The sequence below is a fragment of the Mya arenaria genome, chromosome 13, assembly GCF_026914265.1.
Source record: "Mya arenaria isolate MELC-2E11 chromosome 13, ASM2691426v1".
In the NCBI taxonomy this organism is placed as follows: Eukaryota; Metazoa; Mollusca; class Bivalvia; order Myida; family Myidae; genus Mya; species Mya arenaria.
The window spans coordinates 40,196,272-40,218,677 of record NC_069134.1 but is presented as its reverse complement, the minus strand read 5'-3'; the positions used below and the strand labels follow the sequence as shown (position 1 = coordinate 40,218,677).

At 35.1% G+C, this 22,406-nt stretch overlaps 1 protein-coding gene across 7 annotated transcripts in view; it reads right to left on the bottom strand.

Moving 5' to 3' along the window:
- The window catches only part of LOC128213364 (focal adhesion kinase 1-like), a 108,259-nt gene extending 86,559 nt beyond the window's left edge, over positions 1-21,700 (bottom strand). For 2 of the 7 annotated variants that reach the window (XM_052919000.1, XM_052918999.1), the window contains exon 1: positions 15,655-15,874. In XM_052919000.1, coding sequence (XP_052774960.1) covers positions 15,655-15,864 — 210 coding nt within the window. In that variant the 5' untranslated portion in view covers positions 15,865-15,874. Of the gene's footprint in view, positions 1-912; positions 930-15,654; positions 15,878-21,641 lie in introns of those variants that run through there. The other 5 variants (XM_052919006.1, XM_052918995.1, XM_052918998.1 and 2 more) reach the window with 5 other exon arrangements.
- Positions 21,701-22,406: the final 706 nt, after the last annotated feature.

The window sequence follows — 22,406 nt, the reverse complement described above, 5'->3', positions numbered from 1 at the left end:
CTCTCTCAGCAGATCAATATATTCCTAGGTCTCAGACTCAATACATTACTACACAGGTGAGCAAACAAACATGATCATTATCAGCAGATCTCAAGTAGAGGTGTCCAGACCATTGGTCATAAACCTGACCAAGTTTCATCCAAATCCACTGAGGAGAATTTCAGACTGAAATAACAGTTATTCAATCCCTAGGAAACATCTGCTGTTTAATTCCATTGTCTAAAATGTTGCATCATTCAAAATGTTTTAGATTTCACAAAATGATATTGACTTCCAGTAACTTGAAAAATTCAAATCACTTTTGTCAAACTCTGTTGAAACTTTTACAATAAAATGCACTGCATTTTGGTGTCAAATATAACACTCCCGGTGGCTTTAGCTGTTGTAATTAATTCCATTCAATAAATAATATAGCTTTAAACACCTACGATTATTTTATATTAAACACAAAACTCCACTTATTATACCACATTAACCACAGACATTTCCGAAGCCCCAAATTCCACATAATCCAATATTAAATTCCTCAACAAAAGTGAGTATCATTAAAATTTAAGCCTAATCACACATGTAATGGAATATAAGAACTCGCCTAATCAATTTATCTCTCGTTAATCGCTCTTTAGTGAAAAACTAAAGAGATTATCTAAATCAACCACTTGGCAGCCACAAAAAAAACAACACTCGGTTATCCATGCTAGCGTTTTTTGTCAGAGAAAGTGCCACCGATATTCTCAAAGAATTCTTGTAAACAGGAGCAAATCTTACTCCCAAATGCCAGTTTATTATAAATACATCTGCATAGACTATAAACCCCGTGACACATCTCTGAAATCCATGAGAAACAGCCTACACAAGCAATTTTATGATTTTTATTTAGCGAAAACTAGTAAAATCAACGTTAACGATTACATGTCGCTAAATTTCATTAAGGAAATAATGAGCACAAATTCGACAGCGATAAAGCACTCCTTGTAACTGAAAGCATTTAAACTATTACTGAAATTATTTTCCTGGTATTATAAATATATAATGTACAAAACTGACATTGTGTGGTCGCAATCATAATTGTCAGTGGATTTTATGCAGGTTTGACAGGCAAACGAGCTGCTTTGAACAAAATCAACAATATCGTATTTCAAAGCTTATTAACCGCGATAATGGAATTATCTACTGAAGCAAACGAGGTTCATTGTTTAAAATATTTCATACATGTTGCATGAAAATATCTACAGCAATGAATGCATGCAGACTATCCTAAAATGTAGAGAAAAAAACATTCTTCCATATGCCAATAAAGCGGTAATAAATTTCTGAAATTCCGGTCAAAATTGATGAAAATTTTCAGAGCTACCAACCAATTAGTAAATGTTAGAGCCTAAAAAATGAATAACCCACAAAGAACAAAAGGCTTTAAAGACCAAACTGGTGTGTGGTTAGAGGTCTAAAACTTTGAAGTTTAGCCCACCCCAATGCAGTATTAAAGATGGTGTGTATGCTTATTTATACTCACACTCGGGCCTTGCCCATTCAGCGAGTGCTCCAATAAGATTGTTTTAGTTATTTTAGTTTTTCTTGAGCATCATGCACAGACAGAATGTAATCCTGGTTAGAGCTACCCAGGTTCTTTAATGTGCTCCAATGTATAGCACTGTCACACGGGACCCCCATTTAACGTCACTCCCAAAAGACTATTTATTTTTTTAGTAGTGCAGCAGGGAATCGAATCTGCGACCCCTGGGTGCCATCCCTAAATTATCATAATATATCTAATACTCAGAAACTTCTCAAGTTCAGTTCATCGCCCAAAGCGGGGCTCAATTTACTCACGACCCTACACAGAAGCACCTAGAAGTGTAATAATGTCCACCTAACCAACTGACCAAGCCAGCTTCCATCAGCTGAGACCTAAAAATAATTGGGGTTTTCTCGTTGAGTACGGCCTGAAAACAGTTATGGGTCAGTAAGTACGGATTGCAATGAGAAAAAAAGATCATAGGCGGCATAAAAAACATGATCAGTCAGTAACCAAAACCAAACATATTTTTGTTTCGGCCTAATTGAGTAAAAAAAGTTTTAATATATATCTTCCTTTTTTCAGAAAAAATTACATCTTTTTATCAACATTATGAGAATGCACTTTTAAAATAGTAAAATTATTAGTTGTTATGCTGTTATGTTGTAAAATGAGTTTAAAATGAAATTGCGAAATGACAAGTATTTTCATGACATTAGGACCAGGCAAAAGGATGTCAAATTTATGCAACAAATTACCAAAGGCAACAAAAATTCTAAGAAATGAGTCGAAGTTAATGAAATACAGAAACCCTCTTCTGCGGGAACATCCCATTCACGAGCAAAACTGTGGCCCCTTTTCCTGTACCCCTAATGTGACACTGATCATTTCAAGATGAGATCTCCCTGAAAATGTTAGGTAAGCTCTTGAGAATACTGGGTTTTGTGAACTAAAATGTGGGTTTGTGGTATTAACATGCCTGTTAGGGATTAATCAAAAGTTTCAGAAATGCACTGTTAAACAGAGGAATCTATGAAAGACTGGTGGTGACATTTTAAATTCAATATTTCATGATTTCCTTTTCACAAATTCACAATGATTTCACAATTTCTACTTCTCAGTGTTACAATGTATACTCCACAATTTCATGATTTAAACTTCATGATTGAAAAACTTCATGATTTAAACTTTACAATTTAATGAAATGATGAATTCATGTTTGCAAATTCACAAAATTCAGGAATCGTGAAATCATGAACTTGTGAAAGTGAATTCATGAATTTGTAAAGTTGAAATCATGAATTTTTAAAGTTGATATTTTATCATGAAATTGTGAATTCATGAAATTAAAATTCATGAAATTAAAATTATGAATATGTGGAAGTTGAAATCACGAAGTCCTGAAGTTGAAGTCGCGAGGTCATAAAGCGTGAAGTTGAGAAGTTGAAATCGAAATGTCGTGAAGTTGTCAAACATCACAAAGATGAAATTGCGTTGTCGCGAAGATAAAATCATGAACTTGTGAAGATGAAATTGTGAAATCATGAAGTTGAAATCATGAAATATTGAATTTGAAATCTCACTACAAGTCTTTCGTACCTGTTAATATTTATTTGATAAACTAAAATCAGTGCTAACGATTTCAATGTATCTTCATGCAGTATCTTTTTTTCTCAACCCATGAGTTCGTTTAATCAAACTTAAAAATCTGTAGAAATCAATCTGAGAGAGAAAAATATACATCAAACCAAAGGAATTTGAGGCTTGACAAACTTTAAAATGTAGTGCCCAATTATTAGAACATTGTGGACAATTTGATATAAAATTAACCAGACACGGCTAAAACGTGGACAAAAATGACCAGCATGGTCTCCGAAAGATGAACTGTAATTTACAGTTTGCATTTAAACAACATTTACAATGAAATATATTGTTTGTCCACAAATATCTCTTTAAATCGGTAGGAGACCAACACACCGTTTAACAACAAAGGAACCAAACATTAACCCACTGCCAGATAAAGGACACTTGAAATAAATCAACATTGATTTTCTTATTTTGATTTTATTTATAATTTGTTTATTTGAAATAAAAAGACTTTTGATAGTTCAATTCAATACAAACTTGTCTCATCATCTTCTTCAATGCCACTGCTGCAGCTGTTACCGCCACTGTCATTGCCGCTGTTACTGCCACTGTTGTCGCTGCCTCTACCACCACCACCATCATCATCCCATTCACCATAATCAACAACAGCATTACTATATTCAGCAGCAGCAATAGTAGCATTAGCAGCAACACCACTACCAGCAACAACCATGTTCATCAATATAATTTCTATATCAATATTTTTTGGCCTTCAACATTTTCATCAGAATATAATTATCAGAGTGTCATTTTAAATTGACAAAATCTTATCAAAAACATTATCAGTAAACCAAATTATTAGCCACTTACGACTATCATCAATCGAAGCTTTATTTTTATGCCGATGACTTTCACAGAAACAAACAGGAACAAGATGTTCTGAGGACGAGAAACCTTAAACACAGAGAGAATAAAAATACATTTCCTTGGCCTTAAAATCTAACTGAACAAGAAAGGAAACTCAGGTGCAGCTCTCCATCAAAAAACAAACTGTCAGGATGCTATATGATCAATACTCCAGCATGAGACACCCTTTTAATGAGGGAAAATCGGTCTTTTCCTCACCTTTTATGGCGGCAGGTTGCTGTAAGTCTTAAGATGGGAAGGACGCTGCAGAATCAATTACTGACGCACACCTTCATTGTCTATGTTTATTTCATCACTTTAGTGCAATAACTCAATATCTGGTTCTATTTCTATATGCAGTTATTGAGTTATTGCACTAAGGTGATGAATTATTATCTTGTTTATTTGAGTTTTCATCAATGCCTGCCCACGTTTATTTGCTGCAGTATGGTTTGACCATGCCATGATGCCATCAAGAGTTAAATTGTGTTTAAATGCCATAGGTGACATAAGATAGAGTTGACTGCAATTCCCAGTCCAAATCCCAGTCGAATCCTGAGATGTCAGAGGACTTCAAGAAACAGAGATGGATACAATGACCACTTCAAGATACAACAGACTTTTACTGATCCAGGAGCAATACCCTAGCTCTTTGCGAAGAGACAGCTTGGTTTTTTAACCACGTCACTAGGTGTAAAGCACTGATACCAGGAAACAACTTTCCTCAGTTTAACCAGTACTGAGAACACCTTTTTCCCATAGCCAAGCACTAGGCAAGGGAGCTTAGCTAATACCATTTTCCAATTAATGTCTTAGTTTGACGCAGCCAGATTTTGAACCCTCCACCTTTAGCACCCCAAGCGAACGCTCTACCAATGAACAATCAGGCAGACTATCATTATTGTCTAACAATTATTTTATCTACTAAGGTGCACTTAAAATAATTCCATATTACTTAAAATCCTTGAACTCTTGTGCAGACAGATATATTAAATTACCACCGTTTAATTTTCAAAAAAAAAGAAGACTGTTTATGAAACAAATTCCACATTCAAAATCATCGCACAGACAGACCTTTATAAATTATTTCAAGCAAAACAAAGTTGAATTTCTAACACTTTTTCCAAATGTATTCAAAGTCAGCAATAATCCTGATCAAATTTTAATGAATAAATTTAAAACCACCAAAATGTGAATCAGGTAACCAGTTTTTCCCATGTCTTTTCTTTCACTGTTTTTAAGTGTTCAAATTACTCATTTGACCGCATTTAAAAGTATACCAAATTAGGAGGGGGCGTAGTTGTGTAATTTGAATCTAATTAATCACTAGAAAACCAATCACTTATGTTTTCTAATCAAGTAGTTCGATATAACTTCCACAACATCATTTTTCTTACTTTCCCCATTCAATTTTAACTGCTTTTGGTTATGATATAATTTTGAAATGTAATTTATTTACACTTAAATTTAAAATTTAACTTCTAATTCCGTTTTCTTTGTAAATGATTTAAATGTTGTTCCATTTTTTTAATGTCTCAAGATTTTTTTAAATCAAAAATTGTTTCTTTTGAACATTTCCTTTAACTTAGTTTTTTTAAGATGCACTCTCACAGATAGTCAGTTTTGGTATTTTTTAGTTTTTGTCATTTAGAATCAGCTTATTTTGGTATCATACTGCCTTCAATTCAGTCATATAAGATAATTCACTAAAGGACAGATCTCAATTGTTTGGAACACTGCAGAACATTTCATTTTTCTCAAAGCGTTAGTAACGCTTTTAGCCATAAAACATTTATTTTTTAATGTAAATATGAAAAACTGAGAAACTGATTTTATGTGAGCATTCATGTATCACTAATTTCCAGACATTTACGCTGAAATTTGGCCAATTCAAAAAGACAAAAATAAAAGAAGTTATCAAAGCGATCATTCTGTGAGAGTGCAACTTTAACTATTATTCTTTGAAATGTTTGAAAAATGAAACTTAAGCCAAAATACATATCAAATTCTAATGGAAGCCGTGGAGACGAAGTGTTTTTTTTCCATTTCTTCCTCATACAAACAGAAAAATGCACATAATATAAGAAAATTCACCCAAAACATTTTCAACTTAAAAACATTTTTGATGACTTGAATTGAATTTGCTGCCATGAAATAAACCTTGCTGTATATTGTTAATTATTTAAATTACTGTGTCATATTTATTTCATATTTATTTATTTTGTCATATTTTTCATGCATTCTCTGTATTTTTATTTTTTATTTTTTATTTTTCAAAACAATAATTTTACAAGTAAACAGGCAAAAGAAACACACTTATTTCTGGATGGGAATTTTTATCAAGAATTTTGAAAAAAAAAATCTTTTATCATTGGGAACATATTAAGCAAGTATCAGTTGTAAAGATCACTGGAAAACAACTCTAAGTATGATGAAACAGTAAATTATTAAAATACAGGGCAACTTTGTCAGTATCATATTTTGTGCTTCCCTAAGGATCTCTCAATTAAAAGGCATAAACCAGCACGGGGCAAGGCATGTGCATTCCAATTTTTTCTAGATGTTCAGACAAGAAAATTCTGTGCATCACCCGCATATTAAATTTCGAAATTTTCAGAATAATTTACCCTCCCAGTCTGTCTTATCCAGATGCCACCATCTTACATACAAATTTCCCATGCAGCCGTCCCCACGTGTTTACAATCATTGCCATCATTTCGAACATTTGTTTTGTAACATGCCAGATGGAGTTCTTCAGATGTGCGTACACACTTCACAAATATTGCCGACTCAAAAAAGTTCTATCTGAGTCAGGATTCCATTGATGTAACGTTTTATTGCAATAAACGGCAATAAAAACGTTTTGTGTGCGTCGTTGTACAAATCGTTTCTGGTGTATTTTTTAATAGTCTCATGCATTTTTTCTTCAATAATTAGCCATTCTGAAACACAGATAACAAACAAACAGAAATATGCACCGCTTGGTTTTATTGTAATAAATCATTATGGAAAGCTCTCTACAAAAGTGCAGTTGCAAGTTAAAATAAAAGTTGCACGCATAAATCACAAGTTGGCATCACATTTTACATCGTAGGACGGCAGAATAGGGTCTGGTTTCCAGAATTAATTGCCGATTCCCTGCAATACCTCCAAAGTGGACATAATACAGACAGCATCAATACTTTTATGCGCAGAATTTCCACAAAATACAATAATTTCTGTATTATTTTTCCAGTATTATTGAACAAACGAGACATCTTTGATCGGCATGTTTTTTATACGGAAAATTTCTATTTTTCCAGAACAATATATAGAATGCCCTTAAATGTTCCATTCTGATTTTCTTTCAAATTAATGTGAAACAGAAGCAAGACAAATTCATCATCATTCATTTGTTACAAATATTTATTTCATGGCTCCAACAACAATTATCCAACATTAGCACTGAAGAACTCTGGGTATTAGACCAACAATTGGTTTTATGCTTGGAAACATCACAAATTATGCTCTTGAAAATGTCAACATCGTAAAACATATAAACATGGAAAATGTGGATAATTCAGAGATATTACCACTGGGAGACTCCAGGGGGCCCACTTTAGGCAGTTACTTGAATGGGATCACAGACAAAATGTCCTGGACCTGAAGCATTTAATCAGCCTAAAATTGCATTTAAACATATCTAGTTGTTAAGAGTTAAAAAAAGGGGGAAAAAGGAAGGAGACCATATTCCCAGAAATTTTGGATAGAATCTCACCCCTGAGAAAAGAGTTTAACTAATATCAAGGCCAAAAATGTTTACAAAGTGTACATGCCTGCAACATTCATCCGTACATACTGTTTGCTAACAAATTCATATTACTTCCCTTGAATTCGTTTAAACTAACTATTACTTCCCTTTGTGAAATTACACTTTATTTTTTTAAAAAGAAACACTGGCTCAAGTATATATGAATGTTTTCTGTTTTAGGGTAAATGCATGCAGCCTCAGCTCTAACATGACAGGAGCAGCCCAATTAACACTCATCTAAATAATAGTTATTGTTGGTTTTTTTCAAAGGGGCATAACTCAACAACTCAACTCGATAACAAGAGATGTTTGTCAAACATTATGCCCCCCTGAGCGCCATGTTGTCAGGATTATATGGACAATTGAATAAAATATGCATGGACCGAAATGACAGCTGATTTGTCGCTAACATTGTATGCCGTTGAGGCAGTTTTAAGATTATGACCATTCAAAGTTTGAGGATAGAGTGTGTTATGCCCATGACCTTTGACTCTATGACATCAAAATCTATAGTGGTCATCAGCTGGTCACCAAAAATCTAAATGTTAAGTTTGAGGGCCATGGGTGCAGGCATTGACAAGTTATCACACAGACAAGCATTTTTCGTTCAAGGTCACTGTAACCTTGACCTTTGATCCAATGACCCCTTAAATCATAAGGGGTCATCTACAGGTCAGACACAACTCAAAGTCAAGTTTGAGGGCCATGGGTGCAGGCATTGTCCAATTATCACTTGAAACATTTTCGCATTCAAAGTCACTGTGAACCTGACCTTTGACCCAATGACTCCTAAAATCAATAAGGGTCATCTCCTGGTCAGGCCCAACTTGCATGTCAAGTTTGATGATCATAGATTCAGGCATTGTTGAGATATCACTGGGAGAAGATTTGTTAACTTTTGAGCGTTAAAGGTTACTGTGACCTTGACCTTGGCCTGATGACCCCCAAAGTCAAGAGGGGTCATCTACTGGTCAGGCCCAACCTTCATGTCAAGTTTAATGACCATAGGTCCAGGAATTGTCGAGTTTGCTTTCAAGGTCACTGTGTCCTTGACCTCTGACCCCTTAAATCAATAGGGGTCATCTACTGGTCAGGCCCAACCTCCAAGTCAAGTTTGAGGGCCATGGGCGCAGGCATTGTTGAGTTATCACTTGGGCAACCTTTTATCGTTCAAAGTCACAGTTACCTTGACCTTTGGCCCAATGACCCCTAAAATCAATAGGGGCCATCTACTGGTCAGGCCCAACCTCCAATTCAAGTTTGATGGCCGTGGGTGCAGGCATTGTCGAGTTATCACTCAGACAACCTTTTACCATTCAAGGTCACTGTGACCTTGACCTTTGGCCCGATGACCCCCAAAAACAATAGGGGTCAGCTACTGGTCAGGCCCAACCTCCAAGGCAAGAATAAAGGCCAAGGGTGCAGGCATTGTCGAGTTATCACTCGGACATCCTTTTATCATTCAAGGTCACTGTGACCTTGACCTTTGGCCCGATGACCCCCAAAAACAATAGGGGTCATCTAATGGTCAGGCCCAACTTCAATATCAAGTTTGATGACCATAGGTCTAGGCATTGTTGAGTTATCACTCGGACAAGCTTTAAAATTATTTTACCATTAAAGGTCACTGTGACCTTGACCTTTGACCCGATGAGCCCTAAAATCAATAGGGGTCATCTACTGGTCAGGCCCAACCTGCATGTCAAGTTTGATGACCATACATCCAGGAATTGTTGAGTTATCACTCAGACAAGCTTTGGTCTACCGACGGACCGACCGACCGACCGACATGCCTGTGCAAAGCAATATACCCCTCTTCTTCGAAGGGGGGCATAACTACAATAAGTCAGAACAGCCATACTTATATCCCTTGCTTTATGTGTGTCTATTCTCTTTAAGTGGCAACATGTATACTTAAATTACTACTATGCTTGTCTGCACTGTATCTGGAAATATCTTTTGAGTGATGGCCAAGGTTCAAGCCTTGGCCTAAAAAAAAAATACATTTGGTTCGGGTTACCCGACCCTACCTACAGAAATGAGAATAGGCGCCGACCCTACCATTTTTGTAGTCAGTTTGATTTTTTTTATTTTTTTTTTGGTTTTTAAACATGGAGTTTAAAAACTTAAATGCTTATACAGGAGATAACTTTAACACCATTCTCCAATGATGAAAATGACATTCTTAAATAAAGCCTAATAAAAAAAATAAAAATAAAAAAAGCCTTATATATCTACCCTACCTATTTTTGAAAAGGATGTAACCCTAACCAAACAATGTTTTTTTTTAAGCCCCTTGCATAAAAAAGCCTAGCTGACTGAACATCATTGAAGGCTATCACAATACATGATCATTTATTTCCTTGAAAAGCAGACAAGCTAAAAGGGTGATTAATTACCACTGAGAGAAAACCAAGGAATTCTTCAATAAGGGCCACAGATGCAAACTGAACCATATTAAGATGACAAAAGCACATGAGAAAAATTCCTAATCAAAGGTGATTGGTCTTGCCAAACATTGGGCCCCTGCGTGTGTGAGGTTTGAGTGAAATAACTGGTACCAAATTAATCACATCACCATTCAGTGAAACAAACATCTACATTCACTGAAATGGCATAAAACTGAATAGATAGAGTGGTAAATTGTCAAAGAAAATAAAAGACCAGAATTCTACAATCTGTGCTCTTTCTAAGATGTTATTACTGCTGTTAAACAAGTCGTTTAGACCTATTTGAAAATGAAATAAGTTATAGAAACAAGAACAAAACCTGCCGATGCCGCTGTTCACCCATTTTTCTACTGGATCACAGGGCATATTAATCCCTTATTACAATCAGAGCCACAGTTATTGGTCTTGCTTTTCATTTGCGCATTTTCTGTTACTGGCAACATGTGTGCCAAATTTCATGTGAATGTCTTAAATGATGTTTTATTTTTAAACAGCTAATGTTAATTTATTTACAGCATACCGGTAACATTAAAACTGAACAGCCATAAGACCATGCAATACTATGAAAACAGTTCAATATTTTTTTATTAGATACTACACAATGTCATGCTAATGAAACAAATTATTTGATTTCATAAGGGAATTACAAGCCCTAATACGTTATGTGACGAAGATCCATTTTCAGGACACAGACACCTTGGTGACCAGGGTACACCCATATCTGGACGAACACAGACCCTCAGGGGCATAAATTTCTCGCATTGAATGAATAATAATTTCCAAAATTGGGCACATCTAAATACTATAGGGAATTCTGAGAACAGAGATGGACAAAGCATTAATCATATCCTCCTGTTTACAATATTAACACTGGGCCAGTAGCCCCTGCCAATGGTAAACTGTCTCGGGCTTTAGAAAAATATCATCACAGTAGCCCAATAGGCTAGGGAAATATTTCAGATGGACATTCACTTTTCTTTTGTGTTTAAAGGTACAAAAAAATTATCAACCAACGGAAGGGTTTTAACTAATGAGTTATGCAAGGGTGCAGCACCCTGTCCCTTTATTTTGATAGCACTCTTCCACCCTCATGGAGACCAGCACGTGCACCAACCCCACCCCCCAACCCCTGGTTCCACTAGTGGTATTTATATGAGTGTTCCTTAAAACTAGTTGGAAGAACGTTCCATACGAGAGGCCTCAAATAAAATGCTTCATCATCAAAAAATGAGACCAATTTTGTTTATTGATTGCGTGTAGAAGCTGCAGCAAAATAGAACAATTTTATGGCTAAAAGACACGAACAATCTGCTCAGTAATAATTTACGACAGAAGCAACGTCATGCTTCCTGATTGAAATGAGATACAAAAGCCAGCTTATTACTGCACAAATATTATTTCCTAGAATCCAGCATCAAAATCCATTTGCCATATTTCATTATTCAAATGAGCAATGCTTCCGAAATCCCCCAAGACAAAAATATGGCCACCTCTGGAATTTGTCAACATTAAGATGCCATAGTGGATAAAACAGAAGAATGGAAATATCAAGACAGTGAAATATCATCCAAGACCCAGTGTCAAGACCCTGTCACAGACAAATGTCTTCTGGTATGGCCATTTGTCAGAAATTCCAACAAAGCTGATGTCCTTTGTTTTAAAACCGGTTTAGCAATGAGAGCAGAGATTGTGACAATCAATACTATCTCTACAAGGACATGCCAAGCAGATTTTACTGGAATGTTTTTAGAATTGTGGATTACATGTTTGCATGTCTGAGTATGAAACTAATGGGTTGACAACAGTTTCCCCGCATTTGCGTGTAGACACAGCTTAATGCATTAACAGGCAAAATCTTTCTTATCACAATTCCATGGAGTGGCCTTTAATAACAGTATACACAAGTGTCACAAGAGCCATTACAGTGATAAGGGCCGTTAAGATGATGACTGATATTTGCAGATAAACAGTCTCTTAATGCCATTCCATCATGGTAGGAATAAAGAGGGCGAGGCATTCTCTCTTTACCAATGAGACAAAGTTTTCGCATTCAATGTCACTGTGACCTTGACCTAATTACCTCAAAATCAATAGGGGTCATTTACTGGTCGCTCCCAACCTTCCTGTCATGTTTGAGGACTTGGTACAAGCGTTGTACAGATATCACTCAGACAAGCTTTTTGCGTTCAGTCATTGTGACCTTGACCACTGGACCTAACGACCCCAAAACGGTAGGGGTCATCAACTAGTCATGCAAAACCTCCATGTCAAGTTTGAGGACCATTGGGCTAGTTAATACTCTGACAAGTTGTTTTTGCATTCATAGTCAGTGACCTTAATTGACCTTTGGACATGATGACTCAGAAATCAATAGGGGTCATCTACTAGTCACGTCCAATCATGAAGTCAAGTTTGAGGACCATAGGTCCAGGCATTGTCACTTGGACAAGATTTTCGCATTCAAGGTCACTGCAACCTTTGACCCGATACTTAAAATCAAAAGGGGTCATCTTCTGGTCTTGCTCAACCTTCAAGTCAAGTTTGAGGACAAAATGTCCAGACATTTTCATGTTATAACTAGGACAATCTTTGGTATATCACCAGACTGACTAAAAGCAAATACCCTCCTTTCAGGACATATAATTACTAAATTTGATCAAATAAAAAAAAAATGCTGACTTAAAATCTGTGAACTAGTCCCTTTATATCATTAAATCAATATTTAGAAATGCTGAAAAAATCATACATCAATCAAAGATTACCTTTACATAATTATGATGGCCTTTCAATTTCTTAAAGGGCAGGTTGGGGGTAAAAACTTTCATTTCATATCTTAATGTTTCCATTATAATGAAACCTGACACAACAATAGATAATTGATGTATTTTGCACCCGTAAATATTTCTTTCTTGTATCACATAATTATATTAGCGATGGAGTCCAAACAAACGACAATGCCTTAAAATGTCAGCATTTTCTGATATTCAATATCCTGACAGTTGCAAAGAACAGTATTAAATAACAGTATCTCGGTTTTGCAGGAATAATTTGCATAATAAAAGATATGGCATCAAAGCATTTAAATTTATTATCGGAAACAGTTATCAAGTATTTAAGTGCATATTTTGGGCACAAAGGACAGAAGGTCTTAGATCTCTCCCGTGACACAATGACATACTTTGTGATGTTATGGAAAGCAGCAAAATGGCAATATTAGTTTAAACATTATTTATTTTTACAACGATCACAAAGAAAATTACATAAACTTAAAAAAAGTCACTCTATTTGGCACAATGTTGCGCAAGAGGGTGGTCTTGTGTTGTGGGGGAATCTAGAGAACCTGGAGGAAACCCATTGGTCTCGGGCTTGGTGACCACAAACCAAACACACATGCGACCAGACCAGGAATCAAACCCAGGTCACCTTGGTGAGATGGGAGTGCGCTAACCACTGCGCTAACCGGACAACCAAATTATTTATTTTTACAGCGATTATGAAGAAAATTACATGAACTTATAAAAAAGTCACTCTATTTGGCACGATGTTGCGCAAGAGGGTGCTCTTGTGCTGTGGGGGAAACCAGAGAAACTGGAGGTAACCCACTGGTCTGGCTTGGAGACCACAAACCAAACACACATGCGACCTAACCAGGAATCAAACCCAGGTCACCTTGGTCAGATGCGAGTGCGCTAACCACTGCGCTAACCGGACAACCAAATTATTTATTTTTACAACGATCATGAAGAAAATTACATAAACTTAAAAAAAGTCACTCTATTTGGCACGATGTTGCGCAAGAGGGTGCTCTTGTGTTGTGGGGGAATCTAGAGAACGTGGAGGAAACCCATTGGTCTCGGGCTTGGTGACCACAAACCAAACACACATGCGACCAGACCAGGAATCAAACCCAGGTCACCTTGGTGAGATGGGAGTGCGCTAACCACTGCGCTAACCAGACAACCAAATTATTTATTTCTACAGAGATTATAAAGAAAATTACATGAACTTATAAAAAAACGTCACTCTATTTGGCACGATGTTGTGCAAGAGAGTGGTCTTGTGTTGTGGGGGAAACCAGAGAGCCTGGAAGAAACCCACTGGTCTGGCTTGGAGACCACAACAAACCAAACACACATGCGACCAGACCAGGAATCAAACCCCGTTGAGATGCGATCAGCTAACCATGCACTGTGCTAACTGACCAACCAATATGGCATTATTCAGGGTTAGGTTGTCATAAGAAAAAGAGATGGCTTACCTCCACTGCCCCTTTTTTATACTCAGTACAAAGGGGTTTTTCACAGAGAACTCATGACTCAAGAAGGTGGAAGTCACGGTATGCATATAAAGTAAAAATTTGTCCCAATTCTTAAACACTGCCGAGGACTCAAAATATTTGTTACGCAGTATTCCAGTAGAAAATAAAGAAGTATTTGGTACGCATTCGGTTAAGTGTGATTCATATGTAAGCTTATAGTGGTGACTTTAATTGCCTTTAAAGACAATTTTGAAATCCAACATATTCTGAGAGGAGTAGTATATTTTTCATCAAAATCTTGGAGCTTGAGTAAATTGAAAGCCCCCCCCCCCCCCAACCCCACTACCACCAAAGCAGAGGGTTTTTCGGCACTATAGTAAGAGCAGCTGATGACTGTGTCATTATAAGTAGGGTTTTAGCTAGAGGGATATGGGAGGGTGCTGCACCCTTATGCCCTCATGGAGACTCGCATGTGCGCCCTTCGGCCTTTAAAAAATTAAATGCTTAAGATAATCAAATATTTTCTCTTATTTTCATAACAACTTGAAATAATTGAACATTATAAGGAGAAAGTGAAATTTCTCAATTTTCTTTCCATTGCAATATTCAAAATTAATTGAATGATATAACTCGAACAACAGCCAAAGGCCATTTCAGAATATCAAAAGGCAATCAGTGCAAAACTGCTGAAAAATCGTTGTAACAATTATCGGTCAACTGAAATAATTAAAACTTTCAATGATTACCAACGATTAATAAAAACAGCATTAGGAATTGAATTATGATTTTGATTTTCAAATAAAGTCTGCTAAGCTTACTATAATGGATTAAGTATAAATCTAAAACATTTTACTACAGTGCATCAATAAAATTACACATACAAAGAAGGCAAAGTGACCTGATTTAGCTAATTGCTTTTTGCAAAGTCACACACATATATATATGTAGTTGTACTTAATAATACAATTACTTCATGCACTTCAACCAAATAAATTCGCTGTTGAAAATAGTACTTCTCTCTGTGTAAAGAATTTAATTAGAAACAAAAAACATAATTGGGATTACGAGGTTCAAATGAAATATTAACGGCAAAATATTAACTATATTTTTACATGCAGCATTTTAAAACACACATATAATCACCTACCCCTGAGATCTTCTTGTGACTATTTTTCTCCCTTGCGAGGCCCATGTTTGACCAGTTGGAAAAACAACAACAACAACACCAGGACCAGAATCCCCGTGGTCGATCCGAGTCGGAATCGGACGCTCCGGCAAGGACTGAGGGGAAAATTCCCTCGTCGGTCAAATAAACAAGGTGTGGAAGACCAATCGATGGTTGGGATTTCAACGACATCTACACAGAACTCATCAGTACTAGAATTTATCAGAACTTTCTATTCACACATTCCTGAAATGCGATGAGCTTTGACTTCGGAGACCGAAGATCAAATGTCTGTGCCAACTTCCAACAGAGCCATGCAACCTAGCTTTTATATAACAAAGTCCACTTTTGCAGTTTTCATATTTCAACATCTATCCTTAACTGACGTTGCATGTCCATGGCAAGAACAATCAAACAATCTCTCTTTTTCATAATGTTTCAAAGTATGAAATCCAGGTCAGTCTTCAAAAGTTTAAATCTGAACCACTTAAATCAAGAACTATAAAAGTTGACACATGTAAAACTTTTATGGCCATACCATTCAATACATTTTATACATTGCATAACAAATAAACAATATTGTCATCAACCTATATTCAAATGTTCTCTTTATCTTCCCGAACATAGTTTCACTACTGTTTAAAATGCATATGCTTTCCGCTCCAAAGCGGATTTTTTTATACTCCTAATTAGTTGCAGAACAATTCTTTGAAGCATCACTGAATCACACTTTTCCTGAATTTAAAATACTTTATATCCTTCATATATGGCGAATATAAAATACATCACACTTTTCTCAACAAACAAAGCAAATTATCACACTTTTCCTAAGCTAGCAAAACAAAACACACTTTTCCTCAACATGCAAAAAAATCAGACTTTTCCCCAGCAAGCAAATCAATTTACACTTTTCCTCAGCAGCAAAAAAAAAATCACACTTTTCCTCAGCAAGCAAAAAAACATCACACTTTTTCTCAGCAAGCAAAAAACATCACACTTTTCCTCAGCAGCAAAAAATCACACTTTCCTCAGCAAGCAAAACAAAACACTCTTTTCCTCAGCAAGCAGGAAAATATATAACACTTTTCCTCAGCAAGCAGAAAAAAATTACACTTGTCCTAAGCAAGCAAAACAAATCACACTTTTCAACTGCATGCAGAACGTACATGGTTCATTTACTTTGTAGTTCATATCCCGTATTAGGATTTCCCGACCGTATACAATATTCATTGTTTGGAATCAATAAGTGCATGCTATACAGTACACATGTACAGCCAATAAAACAGACGTCAATTCAGTTTAATTCCCTCCTGGCAGTAATGATAATACCAATCAAATGACTATTCAACTCACTGTCAAATTTTACGCGTGTTTTAAATTTTACAAGCATTTAACAAATACGCTTAAACTGCAGTAATGAATGAGCGTTTAAACGCTGATAATAAACACTACTATTTTGTCACAATACACTATCCATAGTAGAAATATCTATTTCGTTTGCAAACAATTCAGCTATTTGTCATTACTTGACCCATGACCTACAGTGTCAATTATCTGAAATTAATCACATAAAACGGCGAGCAATTTATTCCCTTGTATATTTAACCACATAAATACGGCCATCCATATGTCAAACGCAGCAGTCAAAATAGCGAAATACAAAATTAAGTTTTCTTAAGTAAAAGTCCAATGGATAATGAGAGACAATTATCGAGCATCGGGCCCTGTTACGATGTCCCATACAATAACGGCTCAATTGCCCACACTGGCAGTGAACAACACGACATCTCTGACGATGTAACATGATCGCATCGACTTCAAAACCAAATAATTCACACTAAACTTGTTAGATGATTTTTGTACTTCTTGCTGCATCCAGTCATTTATTTTTATACATTAATACTACCAAGGAGGCAGTCTTATTCACTTTCACCACAAATTCTATGAGCGATTTTTGGTTTTTGTACCAAGGAGAGACTTTTAACAGCGCTGTACTACGAAATCATATCGCTCGATATGATTCATGATAAAATGGCACCCACGGCCCTCAATTTACTCATTTGGGCCTAATTTGGGCTGCAGTCCCATATCGAAAAAGTATTCCTCTGATGAGAGTCAAAATTTTCCCTATAGAATAACATCTATCAAAAAGTCCTTAAATGGATATCATATCTGAAAATATTTTCCACCTTTAAATTTATACAATGTTGTATGGAAAGATACAATTAAGAATGTTTATTAATTAAATATGGAACTTGCAGCAATATGGAATTATGTTTTCCCCATGAGATTTGCTACCCATTTCAGGCTGTCCCTATACTTTCCCTAGAAATTGGGATTATTTTGCCATGCAAAACTTTAAGAAGACCGTTTTCCATATATAGACACAATAAAAATGCTCACTTTGTGACAGCTTAATTGGTTAACTATTGTAATATTATCCAGACTTTTGAGTTGTATAAAAAATATATCGTCTACTGGTATTCATTAAAATTATTGGGTAAAAAATACTTTGAGACTATCTTTTATTAAGCATGATCTAATATTGTCAAAATTTAGGACTTATTATTTTTTAAATAGCACAGACAGAAAAAAATGCAAGAAAAACCACTGACCTAACCAATGCCAGTATTCATAAAATATTAGGAGTCATTTCTTAACCAGTTTTTTTCCACATTAAAGGGAATGGTGGCAGGGACCTGTGAAAGGGGAAAAATAGTGTCATTTTGGCAAAAAGGGGAAAAATACATACATGGTTCAAATAATGTTCAACTTGTTTCCAAACCTTTTATCCAACAAACTTATTGACATACTGGAACTATATTGCTACATTTGCTAAATGTTAAGAGGCAAATGCTCCCCTGAAAAAGGGGATTTTTTTTACCTTGGTAGGGGTTTACCTTGGTAGGGGGTAAATATTTACTTTATCAGGAGGGGAATGGGGCAGAATTTCGTCCCCTAAAATGGGCCAAAAAAACAACAAGAGTTAATGTCAAAATTAAAAAAAACAAGTGTTTTAACATAAAAGTAAACTGTAGTTAAAAAATAAAATTAATAAAAATAATGTGCTTTGATTTTATTAAGAAATTATATCATATGACCTGTGAGATACTAAACTTAGGAAAATTAACTTAAATTGGAAAATGACTTAACATGTTTTATGAATAACAGCCCTAAACTCAAGCATTTATAGTGACAAATTTCTCTCATAAGTGGACGGTTAGCACCTCTTACATTAAACCTGACAAAAAAATTTCAATCTACCAGGTATTTTTACCAGCTTATTGATCTATTACAGGTTTTCTATCACTATTTCGTATTTGCGTTTCATACCATAAATAAGTGAAATTACAGAGAAACAGCAATTTTAACAGGGGATTCTTCTTATTATCTATGCATACGGAAAGATTGTGTGACAAGAGGTATATTTTTCTTGTATACATTCTGTATTTCAAAAATAATGAGTCTAAGAACTGACAAAAAAAAATCATTCAAAGGAAGTAACCACATATTATCATTATGTGATTACATGGAGTTAACTCCCATACTACTTCCAGACAACCTATTACATTAAATTTTGTAGGAATATGCGATCCATCAATACAAATAGTTTTGTTATCCATCTTTTTTAATAAAAAAAAAGAATAATAAGAGAATAATAACCTAATATGGGGATTTTTATTTATACATGTTCACATGAACATTGGGAATGGGGCCTAATTTCCGTCCAAAACTGTTAATAAAACCACACAGATTTTATTACCAAAATAATGACATCGGTCTCAAAAATGCGCAATAAAAAAACAACATTTTTCAAATTTTTAAAGGACTACTTAAATATAGATTCCATCAATCAGGTTGCCCTGTTAGTGCAGTGGTTAATGCACTGGCTTCTTACCAAGGTGTCACAGGTTTTGTTCCAAACCCAGGCGTGAGTGAGTTTGGTTTGTGGTCACCATGCCAGACAAGAGGCTTTTCTCCAGTTTCCCCCCACAGAATTAAGACCTCACTCTGGCGTATCAGCTCGTAAACAAAGTGACTTTGCATAGAGTTTATAAAAATGTCTTCACAATTGTTGTAAAATAAATATTGTTTAAACAAACAGTATCAAAATGAAATGAAATTTATAGGTTGTGTGTGACTTTGAGTAAACATAATTTGTAGTAAACATATCATCTAAAACATAATTTGTTCAATACAGCGGTTGAATCAGCATTAGCCTGTTACTTGCTGTAAGCAATGCACTTGTCAAATATCTGAAGGGTATGATGGAATTGGAACAAAGTATATTATTGATAATCGGGGATCCAAACCAATCAATGATCAACTAATAATTGATTTCATTTCATATGTTTAAACACCTCAACTCTATGGTATAACATAGCCATTAAATATAGATTATGCATTAAATATTAAATAATTTGAAACCAAATTTTATGGGAAATGTGTGATTAATGAAAAGAAGATAATGAGATGGTGTAAAATCTTTGCATAACAGCCTTGGGAGGATTTTTTTCTCAATAAATGATTAGGACCAAATCACCTCTAGTGGCGGATTACAACCTATTTGGTTTATTTTGTATTATATTTGATTACTAGAACCCACTCGCATACACGCAAAATTGCAAGTGACTTTTTGCCTGCAAAATTCTGTGAGTTATTATTTATCTTCTCAGATTGCAGTAGAGCATTAGACTGTTAAAACTATTAGATTACCAGATACATTGTATTATTTGGGTGTGCACTGGTAACCATTGCAAGTGCACTTGAAGTAAACATGACATAATAGTTCCACATTGTAATTGGCTGATTCTAATGCTTCTTCCTCAAGATCAGGTGTGTATTGAGTTTCCCCGCAAATACTTAAATTTAGGACTGATACTCACACATGTTCAGCCATCAATATGCGATTTATTAAATGACAAGAAAGACCATTGATGCAAAGCAGCAAAGGGCGCCATGAATTATTTTCTTTATGTTAACAAACTCGTTGGAAATGAATGACAAACGAATTATAAATACAGTGGTGTTATTTTTTTAATATTCTTTTATCAGTTTCAATTAAACACCACGTGACGGCTCCCGTCCAGTCAATTTGTACAATTAGGGTTGTAATGATATGCCAAAAAAAAAACAAATTGTGATGTATATTGTGATACACTAGATCCATATCAGGATATAATTTGGTATATTATTTATCAGTTTCAATAAAAAACAAACATGTGTTTGTCCAGTCAATGTCTATAATGTGATACATAGATATTATTTTATGCAATGTTCAGGTAATTGCATATTTGCAGGTAATCTTGACTCATTGCTTATAAATCAATAAAGACTTCATTAACATGATATAACTGTTTACTTATTAACCTGTTATCTTATTAAAAAAACAGTTGTTGTTTATAATTTGCAGACAACAGTATTGGATGAATAAAAAATTATGTTATCTTCTGAACTGCTTGTTAAGCTCAGGAGTATAAAAATACTGTAATGATGTCAAACTGAATGACTGTCTTTAGTATGATTATCAGAGTTAATCTGTGTTTGGGGACAGAAAAAAACCAAACTTTATAGCCCTGTATGTGGTTAATACATTTAATGTCCTCATATATATCACATTGACTTAGCCAGTGTGTTTTGTCATTTAGTGAGTAACCTAATACGCTAGTAAATATAGCTAAAATCTGACCCTATAAACAAAGTTATGTTTTTATATAACAATTATATACAATATTATAATAATAATTTCCACCCCAAAGAGCTCAACCAAGGGACAAGATTGGGCTGCTGACAAAACTTCAGGACAAACATTTTAAATAAATTTGGCATTAGGGGGCATTTTTAACTCAATTGACATTGGGTGTCTGGATTTAGACGATCTAAGTGTAGATCAGAATGACAATGCATTAACAATAACAGAACCACTTAGTATAAGTGTATTACGGAAACAAGTGCTCATAAATACTTACTTGATAAATTTAGGTACTTCAAAAACTTTTGGACAAACATTGTCAACTTCCTGTGTATGGCGACACTGAATTAGTCAAAAAGGCCAAATATAAAACGGCCAACGAAAAAAAAACGCTTATTTATACTATTTGAAATGGACATTTGAATCAATTACTGTAAATGTCGTAATACCAAGATCTTATCAGCATAAGATATCCATTGACCTTTACCATAAAGTATAAAACCATGTAGGCAAAAATCGTTGAAAATAACTTTCATCCAGTGGACCTTAGCCTGGTACCCTCTTTCTCTTTTTTCCAGTTTTTGTAGAAAAAGTAACGTAGGTTACCAGTCTTTTCATATAGATCAGTGGTTTGAATGTGACCGTTGATAATTTCTGTGATATTCCATTAGGTGTTAAAGACCAGTGTGCACCCACAGTAAATAAGTCTATAACAAATATTACAATCTAAAGTTTATTTCAGACAGCAATCGATCACCTATAAGAATTAATATATAAATATTTATATCACAAATATGGCACATGTTAAAAGGTTAAAACAAACTGTGAGTAGAAGTATAGTTTATGGTCCGAAATATGGTACATTATAAAGTTAAAACAAACTGTGAGGTAAAATATAAATTATTGTCCGCATATATTGTATGTTATAAAGTTAAAACAAACTGAGAAAATTATATACCATGGTCCGTAATGTCCCTAAATATGGTCCGTTATGTCCCTAAATCAGGTCAGTTATGTCTGGTCCGTAATGTCCATGGTCCGT